Below are 21234 nucleotides of genomic sequence, written 5' to 3' on the forward strand. Positions count from 1 at the left end.
TTTTTAAATTCGACTTCCTCCTTGTATCATTTCATGCACTCAAACTCCCGAGTTCAATTTTCTCTTTCAATTGGTTAAGAATATTCACTTAGTACTCGGCTTTCGAATGCGATTTCCTCAAATTGTTTGCATCATTCCTCCACCTTGAGCTCCCGCATTCAAGTTTCTCCTTAAGTTGGTTAAGAATATTTTCATTGCATCCAAATTTCGAGTTCATTTCTCCCTTCACATACTATTTATGTTATTTATGCACCCGAGTTTCCGAGTTCAATTTTCCCCTCCCACACTAGTATCAACAAATATTGTATGGTGTTCTCAAAAACGGATATTATAATTTAGACGGGTAATGGGTGTACATTGGGTGGGTATAAAAAATGGGTCTGTCAGTCTCCCTGAAACAGTTAAATAAACAAAACAAGCAAGCAAATTGAAACCCACTGCCTTTTGCCCCTACTGTGAATCCTTCTTCTTCCCCCTTTTCCCTCCTGTGCTTTTGCCTCCCTCTCTCTCCTCCTCTCCTTCTCTAACTCTTCACTCCCAAGGCTTCTCACTCCTCCACGGCTCTGCTCTGCTGCTTCTCCTCTCTGACATCTCTCAATCCGTAAGTCTCAAATCCAATCTCTATCTCTTAAGTTTTGCATCACATAGAACCCTAGAAACTCAGAAATTGCATCGTTTTCTATTCGTTTTGATTCAATTTCTTCTTCCCGACGAAAAACTCAGGATTCTGCTTGGGATTGGGATTTCCATTCTACTTGACGAATTTTACCGGCGAAAATTCTCTGTATTTTTGGCGCCTTATTGATATGATTTACCGCTAATTATACGTGGAAATTTTGATTTGGTGGTGATTAATAAGATTAGTACGATTTTGTGTTCTTCTTCTTCAGAGTCTGTTTGTAGCTGATGCTTGATCTGATAGGGTTTGGATTCCTGGCATTCTTGTAAATCAAAACCCCACGCTATTCTTCGGAGCGTACTGAAGCTAAATGAAATTGAACTAGGAGGTTTTTCGGATTTCTGGGGTTTTTTCACTAAGAATTTCAATTGGGCATGGTGAGTAAGGAGGATGCCTCCGCTACTTCACGGCCACCGGCCCAGCTTTCGAGCTCTCGGAAGATGTTCTGGCGCTCAGCGTCGTGGTCTGCTTCACGGACCAACCCTGAGACTGAGGAAAGAGACATAGCAGATCCAAATGTCATTGTAGGAAACAGTGTCCAAAACCATCGTAGGTTTCCTGTACCCTTAACCCCTCGGTCCCAGCAGAATAGCAAGGTTAAGTCTGGTTTGCCCCCCTTGCAATTGCCCATCGCTCGGCGTAGCTTAGATGAGTGGCCCAAGGCAGGTTCAGACGATATTGGTGAGTGGCCACAACCTCCTACCCCGAGTGGCAGAAGTGGTGGGGAGAGGTTGAAGCTTGATTTGTCAACGATTCAGCGAAACCCTGAAAAGAATTGTGGACTTGTGAGGAGGGATAAGATTGCTTTCTTTGATAAAGAGTGTTCCAAAGTGGCTGAACACATTTATCTTGGCGGAGATGCTGTTGCAAGGGACAGGGACATACTTAAGCAGAATGGGATCACACATGTTCTGAATTGTGTGGGTTTTGTTTGTCCCGAGTATTTCAAGGCGGATTTTGTGTATAGAACTCTATGGTTGCAAGATAGTCCGACTGAAGATATTACAAGTATTCTATATGATGTTTTTGATTACTTTGAAGATGTGAGGGAACAAGGTGGAAGAGTTTTGGTTCATTGTTGTCAAGGTGTGTCTCGGTCCACATCATTGGTGATTGCGTATCATATGTGGAGGGAAGGACAGAGTTTTGATGATGCATTTCAATATGTGAAGGCAGCAAGAGGTATTGCTGATCCAAATATGGGTTTTGCTTGTCAGTTATTGCAGTGCCAAAAGAGGGTCCATGCTTTCCCTCTTAGCCCAAGTTCACTATTGCGGGTGTACAGAATTGCCCCCCATTCACCATATGATCCTTTGCATCTTGTTCCAAAAATGTTGAATGATCCTTCGCTGTCTGCCCTGGATTCTAGAGGTGCATTTATTGTTCATATACCTTCTGCCATATATGTTTGGATTGGTAAGAATTGTGAGGCCATCATGGAAAACGATGCAAGAGGGGCAGTTTGTCAGATCGTTCGGTATGAGAAAGTGCAAGGTCCAATAACAATAATCAAGGAAGGGGAAGAACCAGCTTATTTTTGGGATGCTTTTTCAAACATTTTACCTTTGATGGATAGGTCTGGCAATGAAGGGGAGGCTGGGGAGTCAATAGTTAAGATTCGCCCGGGTGAAAGGAAATCAGACATATATAATATTGATTTTGAAATTTTCCAGAAAGCTATTAGTGGTGGTATTGTACCTCCATTTGCATCCTCAGAGAACGAACTCGAAACCCATCTTCCTGCTAGAGAGAGCAGCTGGAGTGCCCTCAGGCGTAAGTTTGCCTCTGGCAATATGAAGGACTTTGTGTCAGCACCCAGGATATCCCTCTCCAGGGTCTATTCAGATTCTAGGATATTAGTTCATTCAGCTAAAAATTCGTCATCACCTTTATCAGCGTCCTCTTCATCTTCATCATCCTCTTCTTCTTCACCTCCATATCTTTCACCAGATTCCATCTCTTCTGAATCAAGCACTAATTCAAAGTACTTTTCAGAATCCTCTACGGATTCCCCATCTGCAGCTTCATGCTCTCTTCCAGTATCTTCAATGTTGTCAGATGATTCTGACATGTCTCTCCTCTCAGCTAAACCATCAGATCAGCCCATGTCTAACACTCTAGAAAATGTTGTTTCCAGTTGTAGTTCACAGCCCTATTCTAGATCAATCTCATTACCATCTAAAAAAATTTCTTCGTCGCTTGCAGAGCGCAGAGGTAGTTTGTCTCTTAAATTACCTGTAATGAGTGATGAGATGAGGCTGATGAGTACTACGTCAAAATTTCTTCCCAGTAAAGAAGATGGTGTTAGGATAAACAACAATACTTGTTCTGTAGGCCATGTAGATAATATTGACAATGCTGTAGAGTCGAAGGATGATGTTCAAAATGAAGGGGGAGATTCAACACATCAATGCAACAAATCCCCGCATTGGGGAGATAGCATTGGCTTATGCCAGAAGGAAGCTTCTTTCATTAAACATTCCACTAAGGCTTGGAACCCTTTGGGTGAAGGTACAGAATTCTCTGCCTCAAAGGAGATTGTGGAAAGTTGTCCAGCGCAATGCAATTTTATGCAACCTTTTGTGTGCCACTGGCCCAGTTTAGAGAAGATAGCAGCATTTGGTGTGAGAGAATTAGATTCTAAAGCTGCTTACACTATTTTCTCACCAAACACAGGCTTTGAAAAAAGTGAAGACAGGGTTTTGTACCTCTGGGTGGGGAAATTTTTCGACAATGATAAGTTTTCCATTCAATTAGATAGTGGCAGAGAGAGAACTGATGTAGAAAAGACTGACTGGGATCAAGTTGGTTTTCATGTTCTTATCCAAATGGGTCTGCCAAAGGATACAATCATTAAGGTATGAAATATAAATGTGTTTTACCTCTACTTTTATGTGATTTCATCTATTTTTTGGTGCTTGTGTCTTTAGGATTAATGTGGCTTCTTGTAAATTTGGTATGTTTGCTATAAGATTTCTGTTGCCATCTACTGTATGCATCCTTACTATTTTGTGTCTCAGGGGCTTTGACTTTTGATAGTGAGTTACATGACAACTGTTAGGTTTTTCTTTCTCTTTTAAATATGATTTTTCAGCATGGTTCAATTGCAGTTTCTTACATTTTGCATTAGGTCGTCTCTTTTTAGGTTTAAGTTAAGATCCTTTCTCTGCTGTAATCTGATTTTCAAACATGGTTTCATTCTTTCGCTTTTTATGCTTTAACATAATCTACGCTCAACCAAAAGATCTATGGTGCTCTTATTGTCTTTGACTTTCTTTTGATTATTAGCCTGATGTCATTAGTTCATTACTCAGCAGTGACCAATTATATTTCTTCGATAATCCGTTCATTTTTGGCTCATTTTGGGTCTAATGTCTTTATTCGATTTGCTTGTGTTCATTCATTCAAAGTATTATTTTCTGTTGGATTAAAGCCTGTGAATGCATGCACTTGTGAATTGTTGTGAAAACTATGATGTTTCTAACTGTGAACACTGATTGCTGTATGAACAGATTGTTAAAGAAAATGAAGAACCAGTGGAGTTTCTTGAATTATTGAGCCGGTTGTAGTGCCAGTGCAATTAAGGAGAGAATCTTTATAGTCCTCTTGCCCAATTCAATTTTCTGTTTCTCCAGCTGACTTAATTTGCAGTCCAACATTTTCCAGGCATCGGTATAACACCGGTGGCTAAAACATTAAGGTAATGAAGTAGTTGGTTACCATTATTCTCCTTCATATCTAAGACACGCTAGTCAACTATTTTTCCAGTACCCCAATTGGGATAGTAGCTTCGTCTAGAAGGCTTTGTGTCGCATGTCACTAGTGAACCAACCATGCACTAAATACAAGGGCACGCACGGTTAGGCCACTTCACTTGATTTTATTCCACCTGCATTTAGAAATGTTTGTGTATGCACATTTTCCGTTTGAAGTTGCTGAATCACTTACTAAATAGAATGAAACCCTATTTGCAATTATCTTGGGGCAGCTGCAGTAGTTGTCCCTCAAAGAGTCTATTAATGCCCATTTCTTGAAAAATCTCCCACGGGGAGTGAACTTTGATTGGATGCTAGCTTCTGCTACTGCTAGATCAAAACGGAAACAAAACTAAAGGAAGATTTTGCATGTTTGGCATAAACAAAACTAATAGAAAAAAAGTTGATAACCAACGGAGAAATCCAAACATATGAAAAAGGCTCCATTTCAAAGTACTTTGTGATATTTTCTTGATGCCATATTCCGTCGATCCAAGTGAAGGTGAAGTTTTTATAATATAAGAGTTGTGTGTAGCTGGGTCCGTAGGAATTCCAGATAAGGACTGTTGAATGTTGTTTTCGTTTACAAGTGTTTACTTTTCTGGTTTCTTTTTGTAATTCCGAATACTGACATGGAATGCTGTGTGCAGGACGCCGCTCTCTCTACACTTAACCGCCTTGTTGCTAATCTCGACTGGTTGTACAGTGACTTAACACCCGCCCGCCGCCCGGTAACTCATAATCAGATTTTTCTTGTATATTCACTACTACAAGGATCAAATCCTGAATGCCTTCAACGGCAAACTAGCAATTTAACGTTCCATTCGACATGCTCTCTCTCTCTCTCTCTCTCTCCAAAGAAAGAAATAGTTGTAAGTTGTAACCATTTGATTCTGCTTCAGTATATATTTTTCTGGAATAAAAGATAGAGCCAACTTAACTACTTGAACTCGTCATTCCTCGAACAAAATAGAGGTTCTGTGTTGCTAAACCTCACCTTCTAAAGCAGCTTAAGGACGCATACAAACACTTTGTGTTTGGAATAAGTAAAATTCTAAGCCGTTAGATTGAAAGAAGACTGAGACGATTGATTAATAATTTGTCTAGATATTATTATGATTTTAATAATCATGATGTTATCTGAGGAATTATTGAAAATTATTTCTAAAGTGCAAAGATAATTAAGGAGTCCAAAAGATTGAAATGTTATCGGATCAAAAGATCGAAGATAAGGCTCAGTTTGGATTTTATCCTAATGCATGTTTTTTGGGTTGGCAAATGGATATTAATTGGCAGAAAGATTAATGCATGCGTGGAGGAAGAGTTGAAATGAAGGAGGACTTCTCTCTTTGTTTATGATGTTCTGCTTGGGGTATACCACATCAGGAGAAGCCACAAGTGAAGAGTCGTGCATAGTAATAACTGGCGTCAGGATAGCATCAAATCCGTTTGGATTAGGTCACGGCATGATAATTCACTATTATTATGCATGGCACCTAGATTGGACCATTAGTTTGGATTGCCTCCAAATAATGGTAGGCGTTGATTGGGTTTAATGCAATTGCATGCATCATATCCACTGGAGCTGCATTATCATTTTTTTTTTTAAATCCAAATTGATGGGATTTCATGCATTATCATATCCCAAAAAAGTAGGAGTGCCTACATGAGGGATTATCTAATATTCTTAGGAATATTACTTCTGCACGCGAGATACTCATGGCAAGCAACAAGCAATGAAGCATACTGGCACTATAAATACAGATGCAATGGCAACGGCCACTCCATTCAACATACAATTGCCCTGCGCAAACATCTTGAGATTTTTTTTTTTTTTTCCGCCGACACATCTTCAGTTTGGATAAACAGTACTGTGAAGGCAACCGGCGAACATCTTTAGTTTGGATAAACAACATTGTTGTCGTAGAATCAGCCGACCGAGGAGCACCTTCAGTTTGGATAAACAGCACTGCGCTATGGCCGATGATCTACAGATCCAACCCCTAACCCATAACTTCCTTGTCAGCTTAATCACATCAATCCATGAAGTTATGGGTCAGATCTGTAGATCATTAGTGATGGATTATAATGGATGCTCAAATACCCTCCTTCAACCCCAGCAGTTGCTGTTATTACTTATGAAGCTAATTGGACATGGTACGTCCTGTCGTCCATGGGATCATTGCAGTCTCAGGCATGCATTTCCAACCTCCTCACCATTGTAATTTTTTTCTTCATATTGTTATACATGCATGTTGTATATGTAAAGTGGTTTTCTTTTCAATGGAATAATCTGATTCGAAGTCAGTTTCCGAATATCGTTTCTCAGCAACGACAAAGTACGGTTTTAAGGATCGACATAAATCGAATGTGGCTGGAGCAGCACATACTTGTTTACTTCTGGTGATGCTTCTCATTAAGCGAATAAAGGTGGCGAGACAGATTTTGTATGGAGCCCACATCTAGATTGTGGAGATGCCCAATGTTCAAGGCCAGGAATCCAAACATGGTATCAAACCATATTTTTTCAGCTTCTGCAAGGATCATCTTGTTAGCATTTTTGTCAACGAATAGTTTGATGTTGCACCCAAAAGGGTAAGCTTTGAGTCGAATGCAGCTGATGCTTGCTCCACAACTTGGGCTGAAACATCATGAACACAAAATTGAAACATAAACATGAAGGAAGCACGAAGATTGGCTATTGCATAATGAATATAAACATGAACACAGAGAAATCAAGCTGTTGCATTGTAATTTTGTTTCTACAAGCAGTAGTGGAGATCAGGACAAAATTCCGCAAAAGCACATAAAATACAAACTTAAACGCAAAAGTTACATCATTGTATTTTCTTGAGATTTTGATTGACAAAAAGAGTTCTATTAATAGATTATAATTTTTTTTTTACTTTTTAATTTCTTTATAGTTAAACACATTTTGTGTGGGCTCCATCTAGTGCAATATTACTAAAGGAGTTTTAACGAAACACTCCTAGAATTGTTCACTTTTAACATTAACGACATTTTTACTCTAAAAAGTCACGCATGATACTATTCACTTACAACACATATTTGTCATTTTGGTTAAAACTTAAAGTTTTCAAGCCATTTTCATTAGTTTTCCTTATTACTAAATCATATGATGAAACAAAAGTATATTATCAGAAGTCGCTTATGAGCTCTTATTACAAAAATTATGTGGAATAATTGGGAATTCTTGGCATTATCTCGTCTATGTTGCAGTCAATATTTGAAGTTTAGTTTTGGTGAGATATATCTTCTCATTAAACCTTGGTGAACCCTAGGTTACTTTGCTGGAGCTAAAAACCAAATCATAATCTAGCAATATCATAGTTGTGTTTGCACTCTATCCTCGTTTCTTAATTTCGTTAGGGATGAGTTTATGATGACTATTTTGGAGTGTGAACAAACTCCCCTAATTTATTATCGAAGAGACACAGCATTTGATCAACGAAGGGTTAACTGTCTAGATATTCTTGTAACTCAAATGTTGGACACATTAATGCTACGATAGGAGTTGGAATTGCTCAAGCATCCTTAATCCTTAATGAAGCAAAGCTTAGTTCTTCTCTCTTGTCCTCGCTTGTTTTTGAAAGAGGTCATGGCGTCCTCAACACCCTTCTTAAGGGTTCTAAAGTGTATGTGTGTTTGTCACAACATCCCGTCATTGCATTAAACCCGAAGGAACTCGAAGTTAAGAGGGCTTGGCTTCCCTAATGATTTTGTGTTTGGAGTGTCTACTGCAGCAGCACAGATAGAAGGATCAGCAAAATCAGCAGGAACAGGACCAAGTGCTTGGGACACGTTTGTTAACAATTCCATGTAAACCTTCTCCTAGCACATGCTACTGTCTCTAGGCTCTACAGAAACAAGTACCAGAAAACACAAGGTGGACAAATTGTAGTATGTCTTGTAGGACAATATGTCGAGCCCTTTTCGGACTCAGCAGAAGACAAAGCTGCATCAATGAGAAATTTGGACTTTGAACTTGTATGGTATGGAGCCATTAGTATATGGTATATGGAGTCGTTAACAAAAATTAAAAAAAAAAGCTTTCCAGTTTGCTTCCTTCTGAACTTCACACATCTATCATAAAACGGGGAGGTGAACAAGCAAAAGTCTAGTTTCTTTTGTTGAGAGTATCAAGTCCACGTCAGGGAGAAGAGGGACCTTGCATGTGCTTATAAGTAGTTGAGCTAGTTGATAGAGATTTTACCACGTGCAAAAGTAGGGATAAAAACACTTAAAAATACTTGCAAGAGAACATGGTAGTTGTAGTATAAACGGCTCAATCAAGATCGTTTTCCGCAGGGATTATTTAAAACAATTTATCAAAAACCCTAATCTTAGTTAACTATTTGAAAGTAAAGATTGAAAAAAATAGATTTTGAATGTAAAAGTAATAAAAACGAATTTTAATAAAAGTAATTTAGGGAAAGCAACTAATAACCAATTAGAAAAGAAACAAATCAAAGAGAAAAGGTTTTGAGAAACAAATTTGGAAAAACACTAGAGTTCCGCCATCCCCTTAACAATCCTATGTAGATGTACTAATTACTTATGAAACACTCATGCAACTTTGAAGGTTAGGTTTTCCTTATGAATATTCTACTTGTGGCATTCAAGTTAGAACATATATCAAACATGCAATCCGTTTGTGGCATTCAGATCAAATATAAACATGCATGACTCATTATGCTTTGTAAAAACCTTTTGAAAAACCATGCAACCCCTACGACATGGCATTCGCCCTAGGTGAAATTACAACTATCAATCACAAGAAGCAATACCCAATTCCTTGGTGGCATTCTGACTGAATTGCGTCTAATTACTTATCTAAACATGCTAATGGTTGTGAATCATTAAGACACAAAGACAGTTTCAAGCAATGATTAATAATTCAAAGTATGCATGCATAATATCATAAGCAATTAAATAAAAACTACATATTCATGCTAAAGCTCAAGGTTTCGCCTAACAAAAGAAAATTAGCTGCGCATACTCATAATTAAAATTAAAAGAATTATATTAAACTAGAAAAAGAATGAAAACACCTTGTAGAATAAAGTCTGAAAATCTCTAAAGCTTTAGCCAAATCCCTCTTCTCAAATCATGTGTCTGTAGAAAGAAACCCTAAGTTTTCCAAAAGGCTTATTTATACTCTAATTAAAATCCTCCTAATGAAAGGTCTTCAAATAAGACTAGGAAACTAAATAAATTGAAATAAAATAGGAAACATAATCCTAAATTGATTTGGTAAATTCGCCTAGAAATCTGTACAGCCACGTTCTGGATCCAAATCAGCTCCAAAACTGGCCCAACACAGCTGGATTTGAAGCTTGGACTATTCTGAACACTTCTCCAGAAGGCTACGAACCCATCTAAGGTCATCTTGGGCCCCAAAAACGCAATTCAAACCCAGAAATGTCACTTTCCAGCAACACACACTGCTCCTTTATTTAATCTTCAGAAAATAACCGTTTGGTAGAAAAATCCAAAATTTTGACACAAACAAGCCAAGAAACACACAAACGTCCTCCAATTTGAATCACTTCAAAATTCGTTCGTTTGATCATATTTTACTCTAGAGGAAGTTGAACGTCCTGTATTGAAAATATAAAGCAAAGTATCAAAATTCTACAAAAATAATTACCAAATTATACTAAGATTAGGGTAAAATATATTATATAATATTGACTCATCACTACTCCCTATATTGCAATTAGTTTTTGATGGAATCTCAATTTTCTAGTGTGATTTTGAGAATGAACGTCAAGCTTTGAAAACAAATAGTTCTGGTAACCCTGTGCCTTCTTGTCCATAATCGAGGTCCTTCAGTTCTGAATCTTCTGATCAAATCAAATGAGTCATTTATTAATTAACACTCCGCCATCGTAACCGTTTCGTTTTGAAAAAGCCGTGCATGCATCAGCTTGAAGTTGAAATGGTTTAATTCCAAAGCCTATAAATTGATGGGTCTGTCTGAGGCTTAGAAAGTATATCGCATGCCTTTATATATCCTCCTCTACCGTCCTTATATTGCATCAATGGCAACCACCAGTGTGGGTTTGAAGCTTTTGGTCGATACAAAGGGTCACAAGGTTCTGTTTGCTGAAGCGACGAAGAAAGTTGTAGATTTTCTTTTCACTCTCTTGTCTTTGCCTGTTGCCACTGTCATTAGGCTTCTCTCGAAGAATGACATGGTTGGTTGCTTGGGCCAACTTTGTGAGAGTGTTGAAAATCTTTGTGGTACATACTTGCAACCCAATTTTGATAATGACGCCCTTCTCAAACCCAATGGCACAGTTGCTGGTGCTAATATCTTTCATTTAACTGACCAGCAGCAATGACTGTAATCCAAAACAGTTCTACATTTGTACCGGTTGCAATCGCTGTATTTGTCATGTGTCTGAACAACATGTCCACAGTGCTCACATGGGGTTTTTTGTAATTATAGAGCCATTTCCACCCTGTGACTTATGTTGCTCCGCAAGCACGTACTAGTACTAATGCAGCAACAACGTTGTCCGGTGAGGGAGGGTATGTGAAGGGTGTTGTGACTTATATGATTTTAGACTATATTTGCAGATTATATGATGTAACGGTTAATAGTTGGATTTATTTTTTAAATTTTAAAAAGAAAATCAATATACCGCTATATTATGTGTTATACAAAATAAAATTCAATTGGACAGTGTCTCTAGCATCACCCATTTCTTTCTCTTCACTTTTTTTTAGTTTTTTTTTTTTTTCCTTCCTATCAACTACTTTTCTTTAGTCATGTCATATTTTATTCTTTTGTAAATGATTACATTCGGCGGCTACTATATGCTGATAAGTTTACATGCGCCTACCTCTTTTTTGTTGTATTTTTAGGGATTGAAGCTTTTGAAGGCATCGTGGGAGTCCAACACTGTTCTCACCAATGTGTTTCTTGGTAAAAAGAAGACATAAACATATGAGATTATTGTTGCTATAGCAAATTAGCAATGGTGTTTTTGTGAGGTTTCTTTACTTTGATTTAAACACCTTAAATAAAATGAGTGTCCTTAATTGGACTAGTTAAGCTAGAAGCGTGGGTTTACATTTAGGGTTGCACATGATTCTCCAACATATTATGTGACGATGCGAATCCAATTGTCCAGAACTGACCTAACATTTTTGTATAGTAAGAAAATTTTACGTAAATGTTTCGAATAATTTAGAGCAACTTCAATCACCCTAACAATTGTTTTAGTTAATCAAGTTACTCAAGTGTTTGGCACATTGAAAGCCAAAACTTTATTGAACTTCGATCTAACAACCTTGTCTTCAGGTTCTAGAAACCAAAGGTCGGTCGTGATCGCTCGAACACAAAAGTCAGCAGCACGACACCACTATCACATCTATCTTACTCGCCGACCGAGCTCGGTCGCGAGTTGGCACACCCGCATTCACTAGAAAAGACATAGTTAGCTCTTAAATACTTAGCCTTTAGGGTCAACAATAAATATTTAGTAGAACAATCAGTTTTTATTTGACTATGTGTATTAATTTTATGAAACTCAACCTCTGTGTATCAGTGATATGTTTCAATATAAATTGGTAGATTCAAATTTTTTTTAGTATATTTGAATTGGGTAAAATATTCTGGTTGGTTTCGGTATTAGTCATACGGATCCCATTTTTTCGGTATTTTTCGTCAGATGTTTTGATTTTATGAAGTAAATGTCGGGTTACCGAAGCAAAAATTTTTGGTGAGTATTGGTCGATCGTTTCGGTTTTTATAGTAGAAAATGACAGACCTAAATGGGGACTATGTAGCTATAGCAACACCACATCATAATAGCAATCTTCTGATGATGCCAAATATTGTTTTTGGAAACGTGATAACAAATACTCGTCAAATATACCACATATATAGATTGGGTTGCAAGTAAGTCTCACTAAAAGCTACTTTGGTTAAGTTTGCCAATCAACCAACCATGTCCTCGTTTGACAGGTCACAGAAGCCTAATCGCAGTTCCAACGGGTAAAGACAAAAGGTGATTAGAGTCCTTCGATAATTATTGGCTTATTCTTTGCTCGCTTCCGCGAACAAAACCTTGTGGCCCACTGGCCCTTTCTGTCGATCAGAAGCTTCAAACGCACTAGTAGGTTTGGAGTTTGACATACTGTATCAGTGAGTGGAGGAAGATGTTACTAGTTGCCAAAACTATACCGTGTTGGAGAGGTTGACACAGGTCCTCTATGTATTTGTGATAGTCATCAGATGATAATTAATTGGAGTTAATTAAAAGTTATCATGTCTGTTTTGGGAATAAGATCATACGTTAATTGTAAATGGGGACTTGCAGCGAGTGCTGAGATCGAGACGCACGCCAGCTAAAACCAACGCATGAACCTAATGAAACAGTGTTGTTAATTTCCCAAACCCTAGTTAATCGTAAATTACCCGTCTGTTCCGGTTCCCTTGATGTTTTTACATAACTTCCAAACGTTTACAATTCTCCTCTTCTTAGTATATATACCTTGTTAGAGTCTGTTGCCCTCCTCACTGCATATGTGAAAATGGCTAACTCCGATTCAACTGTTAGTTTGAAACTCCTAGTTGATTCAAAGCGTCACAAGGTTTTGTTTGCCGAAGCAGGCAAAGACTTTGTGGATTTTCTTTTCACTCTTCTATCTTTGCCTTTAGGGACTGTGATTAGGCTCCTAGCCAAGCATGGCATGGTTGGTAGCTTAGGGAAACTCTACGAGAGTGTTGAGACTCTGAGTGACGCATACATGCAACCCAATCTTGACAAGGACACTCTGCTGAAACCCAAGCCAGCGATTGGCGGTGCTGATGTCCTTCACTTGTTGGCCGGCGATGAAGCAACTAGAAAGGTCTACATGTGTCGCAACAATCACCGTTATGTAGCTGATGATTCTCAAGCCATTTGTCCCTCGTGCAAATCCGCTATGTCTACAGAAGTGCCTCATGTAGCCCCGCAGGTTACTTCTGGAAGTTCCTCCGGAGAGGGTGGTGGTTGTGTGAAAGGTCTTGTCACATACATGGTAATGGATAACTTGGAAGTGAAGCCCATGTCTACCATTTCAGGTATTACAGTGCTGAGCAAGTTCAATGTTAAGGAGGTTGGGGACCTTGAAGAGAAGGTGGTTCATCTTGGCATGCAAGAGGTTTGACACTTCCAACAAAAATTTCTATCAACTTTGTGATATCAATTTATTAAATAACAAATCTGGATATTTTTAGTATGCCAATAAAAAATGATCAATGTTGTGTTTCTTTTCGTAGGGTATAAGTCTGTTGAAGGCGTCTCTCCAGTCAAACTACGTTCTCACCAATGTTTTTCTGGGTAAGAAAGTGGCATGAAAATTTGGCTTTTCGCCGGAAGTATGAACTGAAGATTGCTTTTGAAGTTGATTTTGAGTTAATTTGTTTTCCTGCATTGTTACTTTGAATCTAGATATATGTAATTGCACTCATGGGTTAATTTGCATATCATCAACGATCTTTTTGGACTTTATCGCTACTGGTTTTTTACATCTTTGTTAATGAAGTTGGAATCTTCTAACTGAAATAGGGAAGGGGTCAAATATAAACAAGAAATCGGTTGTAAAAGCCCTCATCAACAACAAAACCAACAAAGAATTTGTTTCAGTTTATTTATTTATTTATTAGTACAACGATATATTTTACACTAAGGGGTCTTAGTGGGGAGTTTGACTAAGCCACACAATGAGCAATTTAATTTGGTATCGAATTCGTCATTCACGAGATTCGAACCTAAGATCTCTTACTCACAAGTGAAGAGGAATATTTATAGACTGTAGCACTGAAAGGTAGAATTTGTTTTAGTTTTGAAATCAAAGAAAGAAATATGTTAATACATTAATTGACAAGATAAACTATATTTCGAGTTTTGTTTATAGACTGTAGCACTGAATGGTAGAATTTGTTTTAGTTTTGAAATCAAAGAAAGAAATACGTTAATACGTTAATTGACAAGATAAACTAAATTTCGAGTTTTGTAATCATGCCTTTAATACAAATTAACCCTAGCTAGTTTTAGTTTTTACGTCTCTTAGTCATTGTTCTTGTGGGAAAGGGATCCTCTTTGGATCCCTTCCTCTTAAGTCACCAAACGTGTCATTTAAATTTGATCTAACGAAGTTATTTTAACTTTTAAAATGGATTTCTGTTTATAGTTGTTGGATCAAATTTCAATGGCAGAGATTTACTGATTTAGTGAATTATGAGGAAGGGATCCAGAGGAAATCCCTTTCCGTTCTTGTGCAGCAAGTAAACTGCATTCTTTTGTTCCCTTGATCACTCATTGCACATGCAAGGGTTTTTTTTTTTTTTTTTTTTTTTGTATTTTATAAATGTCACATATCACATTTTGTAGACAATATTTTTACCTCTTTTATGATAAAAGGCTTGTGATTAGTTGGCACAAAAGTAGTACTAAATGTAATCTCTTTTAGAATGGAAAGGGATCATCTTCAAATCATTTCCTTCTAATCCACCAAATTAGAAAATTTGTATCATTAAAAATTGATCAAACGGCTAAAGTTAATATAACTTTTAAAATGAGCTCATGTTTGTAGCAGTTGGATCAAATTTCAATTGCACGGATTTCTTGATTTGATGGATTAGGGAGAAGGGATATGGAGATCCCTGTCCCTTTGGAATTACAGGGGTGGATTGTTTGCCCTCCTGTGATATGTGATCACGGTTAAGCCATGTCAACATTTTATATTAATTTTTTTATAGAAATAATAAAACAAAAAGTAATAAGAATGTAAAATGTTGACGTGGCTTAACCGTGACCACACAAACAGGAGGGCATGAGGAGTATGAAAATGGGAGGGCAGACAATCCAACTCCTTCGAATTACACCCTCTGCCATGCCCAACAAATAAAGAATTTGGATTTCATCGGGATCCAAATTGTGAGGATCTTAGGGATCCTCACGTTTTAGTCATTTATTGTGCATCGTATGATCATAAATTATTTGATTTTTTAATTTAAAATTAAATAAAATTGTACCTGACGAAAACTGATCATACGATATACGATGAATGATTAGAATGTAGGAATGTTTAGGATCTCCACAACGTGGATCTGGAGAGGTTCCTCTTCCACAAATAAATAGCAAATCCTATCAAAAAAGAAACAAAAGTAAGGGAACAGGATCCTCTCTGAATTCACTTTGTGGGGATTCATTGTTCATCATATATTGTGCAGTTAGTTTTCTTCAGGTATTATTTGTGTTTAATTTTAAATAAAAAAAATTAAATGATTTCTAATGGCATGGTACACGATTGATTTAAGATATAATGATTCTTAAAATTCCCACAATTTGGATCTGGGTAGGATCCAAATCCAAAAATAAGGGTATGGGAAATTATTTACGGAACAATAATGAAAAGAACTTGAAAATTATAAGTTTTAATTAAAAAAACAAAAAAATGTTGTAAGTAAATAGTATAACGAATGATTTTTTAAAGTAAAAATATCATTTTCGTTAAAATTTTCTATTATTTAACATTAATTCATTTTTGACTGAACGTGTCCTAAGAAAATAATAAATGTCTACAGGATAGGTGTACTTTGTACCATCCGGTGCTTATACGCATATTTTTTAATAATTTATTAAATCTGATAAATAAAAATAAAGGAACGTGAGAGGATAATAGAAGTATTAAATCTGCTGTAATGATTTAATTGAACTAAAAAAAATTATATGTATTCGAAAAGGAGTTTGATTATATAGTTCCTGTTCCCGTATTATTCATTTTCATTTTGTCTTTAATTTAGGTTCTTTATTCAATATTTCTCCAAATTTATATGCATGAAAATACTAATATTTTTTCACTTGAATCTTTTAGATATTTCTTTTTTTATTCTATAATATTATTTTATGATGTGAACTATCTTTTTTTTATATCACGCTTTAAATCCACGTTCATAAAAGTTAACCAAATTAGAATTATTCGATTAACATTGTCAAAATCAAATGTGTTTTCTATTTATTGAAAATCACTATATGACTAAATAATTTTGGTACACTTTATTTTTTATAATAATATTTAATAAGTGATCTAAAAAGTAGACCATTTTGTTAAAAAAAAAAAAAGAGAGACGATTTTAATCATTTTGCAACATTATTTTTATTTTTAGTTCAAGTACAATATTCATCAAGTGAGAGGAAATAGGTACAGAAAAAAGAATAAAGTGTTAACAGTGGGTCTTAATAAAAATTTGGTCAAAAATTTTAAGAAAATGTTATTAAAATTTCAAAAATCTTGTTCTATATTCCTCATAAGTGTATTTTTCTTTTTAAATATAAATAATTTGAAATGTAAAATAAGAAATTTAAAGTGTGAATCAAAATTCGTAAATTTTAACCTTACATGGAATTTGAATGCAAAATAAAAAAAAACAATAGTATTCCGCACCAAATTGTTATATGAAAAAGAGAACTGAAAATCTATAAACGAGAAGGTTGGTTCCTGGTAACATTTATCAATGATCGTTTCGTGTCCAATGAGTAAACATATACGTAACGAAAACATCATTTCACTGCAAATTGAGGAGATCTTCCATCAGTCATACAGTCTCTACTTTTGACATCAGAGGCCGTGATCCACGAGTAGGTCTGTGTTCTCAGATCGTAGACTTTTGACTTAATTGGACTTAACAGCGGTGAAGTCTACCGCCATTTTCTGTGATTATCTCCTTCAGATTTCTTCTCCAGAAATAAAACATATAAAGTAAAATGATGACAGGATAAATCTGAATCCACTTTACTATTGAAATTTTTCATGTCATATTAATTGCATATTATAGAACAGGTTTAGGAATTAGGGGGCGTTTGTTACGCCGGACTATCTCGGACTGAATTAGTTTCAAGGATTAAGTTGGACTGGCTTAGACTAAACTAAACTGGACTAACTTAGTGAAGCGTTTGGTGCAGTATTGAACTAAGAAATTGGATAATAACAAATTCTAATATTATATTATTTAATATATAAATTATTAATATTTTATTATGATCTTATCTTTTTCTTCATATTTTCCTACCATTTCCGTCCCACTCTTTTCCTCTTCTCTCATCATCCCACCCTCTCCCTCTTTTTTTTCTCTTAGACCTCTCAATTCATGTCTTTTTCTCATTCCTGGTCAAACTCCTTATTGATTCCAGTCTTTATTTCTCTGTCTTCCCTCCCTCTCTAGCTATGCGTTGTTCGAATGGAACCTCACGGCTCCAATTTTCCCGACGAGTTGCAGGTTTCCCAATGTGTTTTCCAGCCAACCATCGTTAAATTGGATGAAGTTAGCACCGCCAAAAAATTCATCACCATCCCTAGATCAAGATCTTAGCTTTGAATGCTCGAATCTGTCATGGATTTGAAGAAGCCCAAACATGCCGAGACTTCTAGGCCATTTTTCGGCCACATTCGACCACATTTTTGACCTTGATTCAGGTAAAATCGTAATCTTGTCACTCTCAGCTTCAATTTGGTATATTTTATATGAAACTTGGTTGTGAAATGGATCTGAAAGAGAGTCTGAAAGTTAATGATTGATCTAGGTGACCGGAGATGACGAGGAGTCTGTCGGGAGTGGTCATTAAGCATGACGAGGACAAGAAAGAGAGGATAGTCTTAGCTAGTTCCATGGTTATTGGGGGGTCTCGCTAAGACCTCTTAGTGAAGGGTTTTGTCCATGCTAGTCCCCTTTAGTCTCATTAATGTTAGTCCTAGCATGGAACAAACACAGTATTGGACTAATAGCTAGTCCAGTTCAGTCCAGTCCAACTTAGTGAGGGCAAACAAACGTCCCCTTAGGGTTTTGGAAATCTTTTTCTTTCAAGTTATGAAAGGGAAAAATCCAGGACTTCAAACCTGACGAAGGTTAGGGTGAAGAAGATAAAGTCGAAGAGGACGACAAGATATGTTCCGAAGGTACGGATGTAAAAGAAGACGAAGAGGTAGGCAAGCTCTTTTGCGCCTAAGCTTATGGGACGTGAAGAGAAATCAAAATCTTAATTTACTACTTATGAATGTAAGGGGGTGTATTTAATTACGATTTTGAGATATTTTAATTTTTTTAATGAATTTAAGTATATTCAATAAGGATTTTAAATAATTCTTTAAAATATTTAATGTGTATTCAATCAGGATTTTAAAATAGTTTATTAAAATCTTTAGAAATCCGAGCGTATTTAATTAGAATTTTATAACATTTTAGATGTATGCAATTAGAATTTGATTTTAAAGAACTTGAAAATTGAGAAATTAGAGAGAATTCAAGAGATTTTGTAGGGTATTTTAAACATCGAACAAATATCACGTATCCCCATGAAATTTCCAAGAAATTTAATCAAAATTTTACATAAATCAATTAGATTCATTAAATTCTATAAAAATCTATGAATTTATATCTCTATTAAAATCTCTCATAAGCCCCAAATTGCATACACCCTCTAAATGTATTTCTTTCAAAAAAATTTAAATTTAAATTTAACTACACCTAATTTCTTTCAAATTAAAAAAAAAATATTTAAAAATTATAATTGACTACTTCTTAATTTTAAAATCTACTAAAATTTTATCAAATTCTAATAGAGACAGGTTGTTTGCTCTCCTGTTTGGGTATCTTTCTCATCATCTTCTATTTTATGCGGTCACAGTTAAGTCGGTTCAATATTTTTTTATTAATTTTTTTATATAGATAATAAGATAAAAAATAATAATAATATAAAATATTAACGTAACATAACTGTGATCGTACAAATAAAAGAAGATGAAAATGACATTCAAACACAAGGGCATACAATCTGCCTCCAATTCTAATTGGACTACAAATTCTCATCTGATGAACATCAATACAGTACTGCATCATTACAGTACAGTGATCGGTACCCACAAAGGGTTATTACTTTTTCATTTTTCTCCGTGATATTTTCTATCAATCACATCCCACCTTGGGCACAACAAAATAAGAAAACTTAAGCAAAACGAGGGTAATCAATCGTCATCGTACAACCCCTCGTCAATGGCAACTTCCAATTTCAGTGTGAGCATCCAGCTCTTCATCGACACAAACCGTAAGAAAGTTTTGTTCGCAGAAGCCGGCAAAGACTTTGTCGATCTTCTATTCGGCCTCCTCTCTCTGAGCGATGGCGCCGTCATTAAGTTGCTGTCCGGGCACGGCATGGTTCGGTGTCTAGATAAAATTTACGGCAGCCTCGAAAACTTGAGCCCGAAATACACTCTCCCGAATCTCGACAAGAATATCTTGCTACTGCACCCTTGTGTGGAGGAAGGGTATGTGAGGGACTTCACGTACATGGTCATGGATGATCTGGAAGTAAAGCCTTTGTCTACAGTTTCCATCCTTGACGTGCTGATCAAGTCCGGTGTAAAGGATGTTGGTAAGCTTGATGTGGTGGTGGTTCACCTTGGCCGGCAAGAGGTCTGGGTTTAGAATTAGGGTTTCCTCATTTTCTCCTTTTATATTTCTCTGAGCTTTATGAATTATTTGTTAATTAATGTTTTGGTTTTGTTTTTGTTGTGAATTAGGGTGTGGAATTGCTGAGAGGGTCGTTGTTATCGAACACAAATCTAACCGGTTTGTTCCTTGGTGAAGAGGTTTGACAGTCTCAAGTAGTTTTGGAAGTGAAGCGTCAATCTGAGAATCTGAGACTTGTGTGAATGTGATGTTTGTTTTTTGTATTGGTGGCATCTTGTTTTCCTTTCCATATGTGGTTGGATTTGCAGGTCCTACCGACTATCCTCCTTGTCAAATTAATGGGTAATGATGTATCAAGTAATTTGAGTTTCAGACTTAATTTTTTTTTTTTTTTTTTTGTCTGCGAAAAGTTTGAGACCTTTATTAGTTGCTCCTTTTTAATGTTCAAACTATGTCAAAAAGATTCTGAGATTAAGGTCTTGTAACAATCTTTGTTGAACCTGTAAAAGATCTCAATAGGTGTTCTTATTACGCTCTTCCTTTTTTAACTTTTTACGAATAAGTGCGAGGCCACTGCTATTTACTTTTTAGACAGCACTTATCGACAAGATGATTAGAAATTTTTAGGGTCTAGCTATAATACTTACAAATATGTGGTATAATTGTGTTTTTATGGTCATAATAGTTCTTGGATGTCGTTACAGTATTTGACTGTCAAATGTGATTGTACTAAGGCTAGTTTGGTATTACTGTGTTTTGAAAAAAAATTGTTTCTGCTGTGCTGTGAGAATAAGCAGCTGTGAAATAAAATAGTAGAGTGTTTGATAAATTTTTTTGTAAAAGTGCTTTTGAAAAAAAAAAGCAGTATTATAGTGTTTGGTAAACTTTTATGTAAAACAGATATGAAAAAATGCCGGTTTTTCAAAGCTAAGTTTTGCAGCTTCTTGTTTTTGGCTTTTTTCATCCAAAACTGTGAAAAAAAGCTAAAGTTGAATGTTTACCAAACATAAAAACAGCTCGTAGCTTTTTTTGATATCAGCTTTTTTTAGAATCATCTCAGTACTAAACCAGGCCTAAGTGTTGTAGTCAAACCTCATTGGATAAATGATACTATTGCAATAGTGTTAGAGGTTTCACTGTAAAATCAATTGAATATATGAGCTCAATTATTTACAACAACAAATTCTCTTTTCCATGTAAGACTTATACCCTCAATATATTTTCACATGGGATGAAATTTCAAGCTTAATATATGCAAGTGCGGCATTCACAAATTGAAGAAGCAACTTATACTATAAAAGAAATTGAGGTTA

At 36.1% G+C, this 21234-nt stretch overlaps 3 protein-coding genes and 1 pseudogene across 6 annotated transcripts; all 4 read left to right on the forward strand.

Moving 5' to 3' along the window:
- Positions 1 to 368: 368 nt before the first annotated feature.
- Positions 369 to 5377, forward strand: LOC137734604 (protein-tyrosine-phosphatase MKP1). Of its 3 annotated transcripts, none has more exons than XM_068473843.2 (4): positions 369 to 601; positions 891 to 3537; positions 4192 to 4379; positions 5085 to 5377. In XM_068473843.2, the coding sequence occupies exons 2-3, from the start codon at positions 1054 to 1056 to the stop codon at positions 4246 to 4248; spliced, it is 2541 nt and encodes an 846-aa protein (XP_068329944.1). In that variant the 5' UTR covers positions 369 to 601; positions 891 to 1053; the 3' UTR covers positions 4249 to 4379; positions 5085 to 5377. The 3 variants fall into 3 exon arrangements, with proteins under 3 accessions (XP_068329944.1, XP_088552750.1, XP_068329945.1); XM_088696624.1 differs by having other exon boundaries at positions 401 to 601; positions 724 to 3537; XM_068473844.2 differs by having other exon boundaries at positions 401 to 3537.
- A 5119-nt stretch (positions 5378 to 10496) lies between these two features.
- Positions 10497 to 11406, forward strand: LOC148695928 (uncharacterized; annotated as a pseudogene).
- A 1596-nt stretch (positions 11407 to 13002) lies between these two features.
- LOC148695929 (uncharacterized) lies at positions 13003 to 13810 on the forward strand. Its single transcript, XM_088696625.1, has 2 exons — positions 13003 to 13614; positions 13733 to 13810. Exons 1-2 carry the CDS (start codon positions 13003 to 13005, stop codon positions 13808 to 13810), a joined length of 690 nt encoding a protein of 229 aa, XP_088552751.1.
- Positions 13811 to 19344: 5534 nt separating this feature from the next.
- LOC148695930 (uncharacterized) lies at positions 19345 to 20429 on the forward strand. Of its 2 annotated transcripts, none has more exons than XM_088697813.1 (2): positions 19345 to 19883; positions 20032 to 20429. In XM_088697813.1, exons 1-2 carry the CDS (start codon positions 19505 to 19507, stop codon positions 20094 to 20096), a joined length of 444 nt encoding a protein of 147 aa, XP_088553939.1. In that variant the 5' UTR covers positions 19345 to 19504; the 3' UTR covers positions 20097 to 20429. The 2 variants fall into 2 exon arrangements, with proteins under 2 accessions (XP_088553939.1, XP_088553938.1); XM_088697812.1 differs by having other exon boundaries at positions 19351 to 19924.
- The last annotated feature ends 805 nt before the right edge of the window (positions 20430 to 21234 follow it).

This window comes from Pyrus communis, chromosome 7 (genome assembly GCF_041283825.1).
Source record: "Pyrus communis isolate YQ-2024b chromosome 7, ASM4128382v1, whole genome shotgun sequence".
NCBI lineage: Eukaryota > Viridiplantae > Streptophyta > Magnoliopsida > Rosales > Rosaceae > Pyrus > Pyrus communis.

What these genes read in the sequence shown, in the direction of transcription:
- LOC148695929 (XM_088696625.1), top strand. Translation starts at nt 13,003, where the DNA reads ATGGCTAACTCCGATTCAACTGTTAGTTTGAAACTCCTAGTTGATTCA. An exon ending in TTCATCTTGGCATGCAAGAG is followed by an intron (nt 13,615 to 13,732) that starts GTTTGACACTTC and finishes TTCTTTTCGTAG; the next exon opens with GGTATAAGTCTGTTGAAGGC.
- LOC137734604 (XM_068473843.2), top strand. Translation starts at nt 1,054, where the DNA reads ATGGTGAGTAAGGAGGATGCCTCCGCTACTTCACGGCCACCGGCCCAG. An exon ending in CAAAGGATACAATCATTAAG is followed by an intron (nt 3,538 to 4,191) that starts GTATGAAATATA and finishes CTGTATGAACAG; the next exon opens with ATTGTTAAAGAAAATGAAGA.
- LOC148695930 (XM_088697812.1), top strand. Translation starts at nt 19,505, where the DNA reads ATGGCAACTTCCAATTTCAGTGTGAGCATCCAGCTCTTCATCGACACA. An exon ending in TTCACCTTGGCCGGCAAGAG is followed by an intron (nt 19,925 to 20,031) that starts GTCTGGGTTTAG and finishes GTTGTGAATTAG; the next exon opens with GGTGTGGAATTGCTGAGAGG.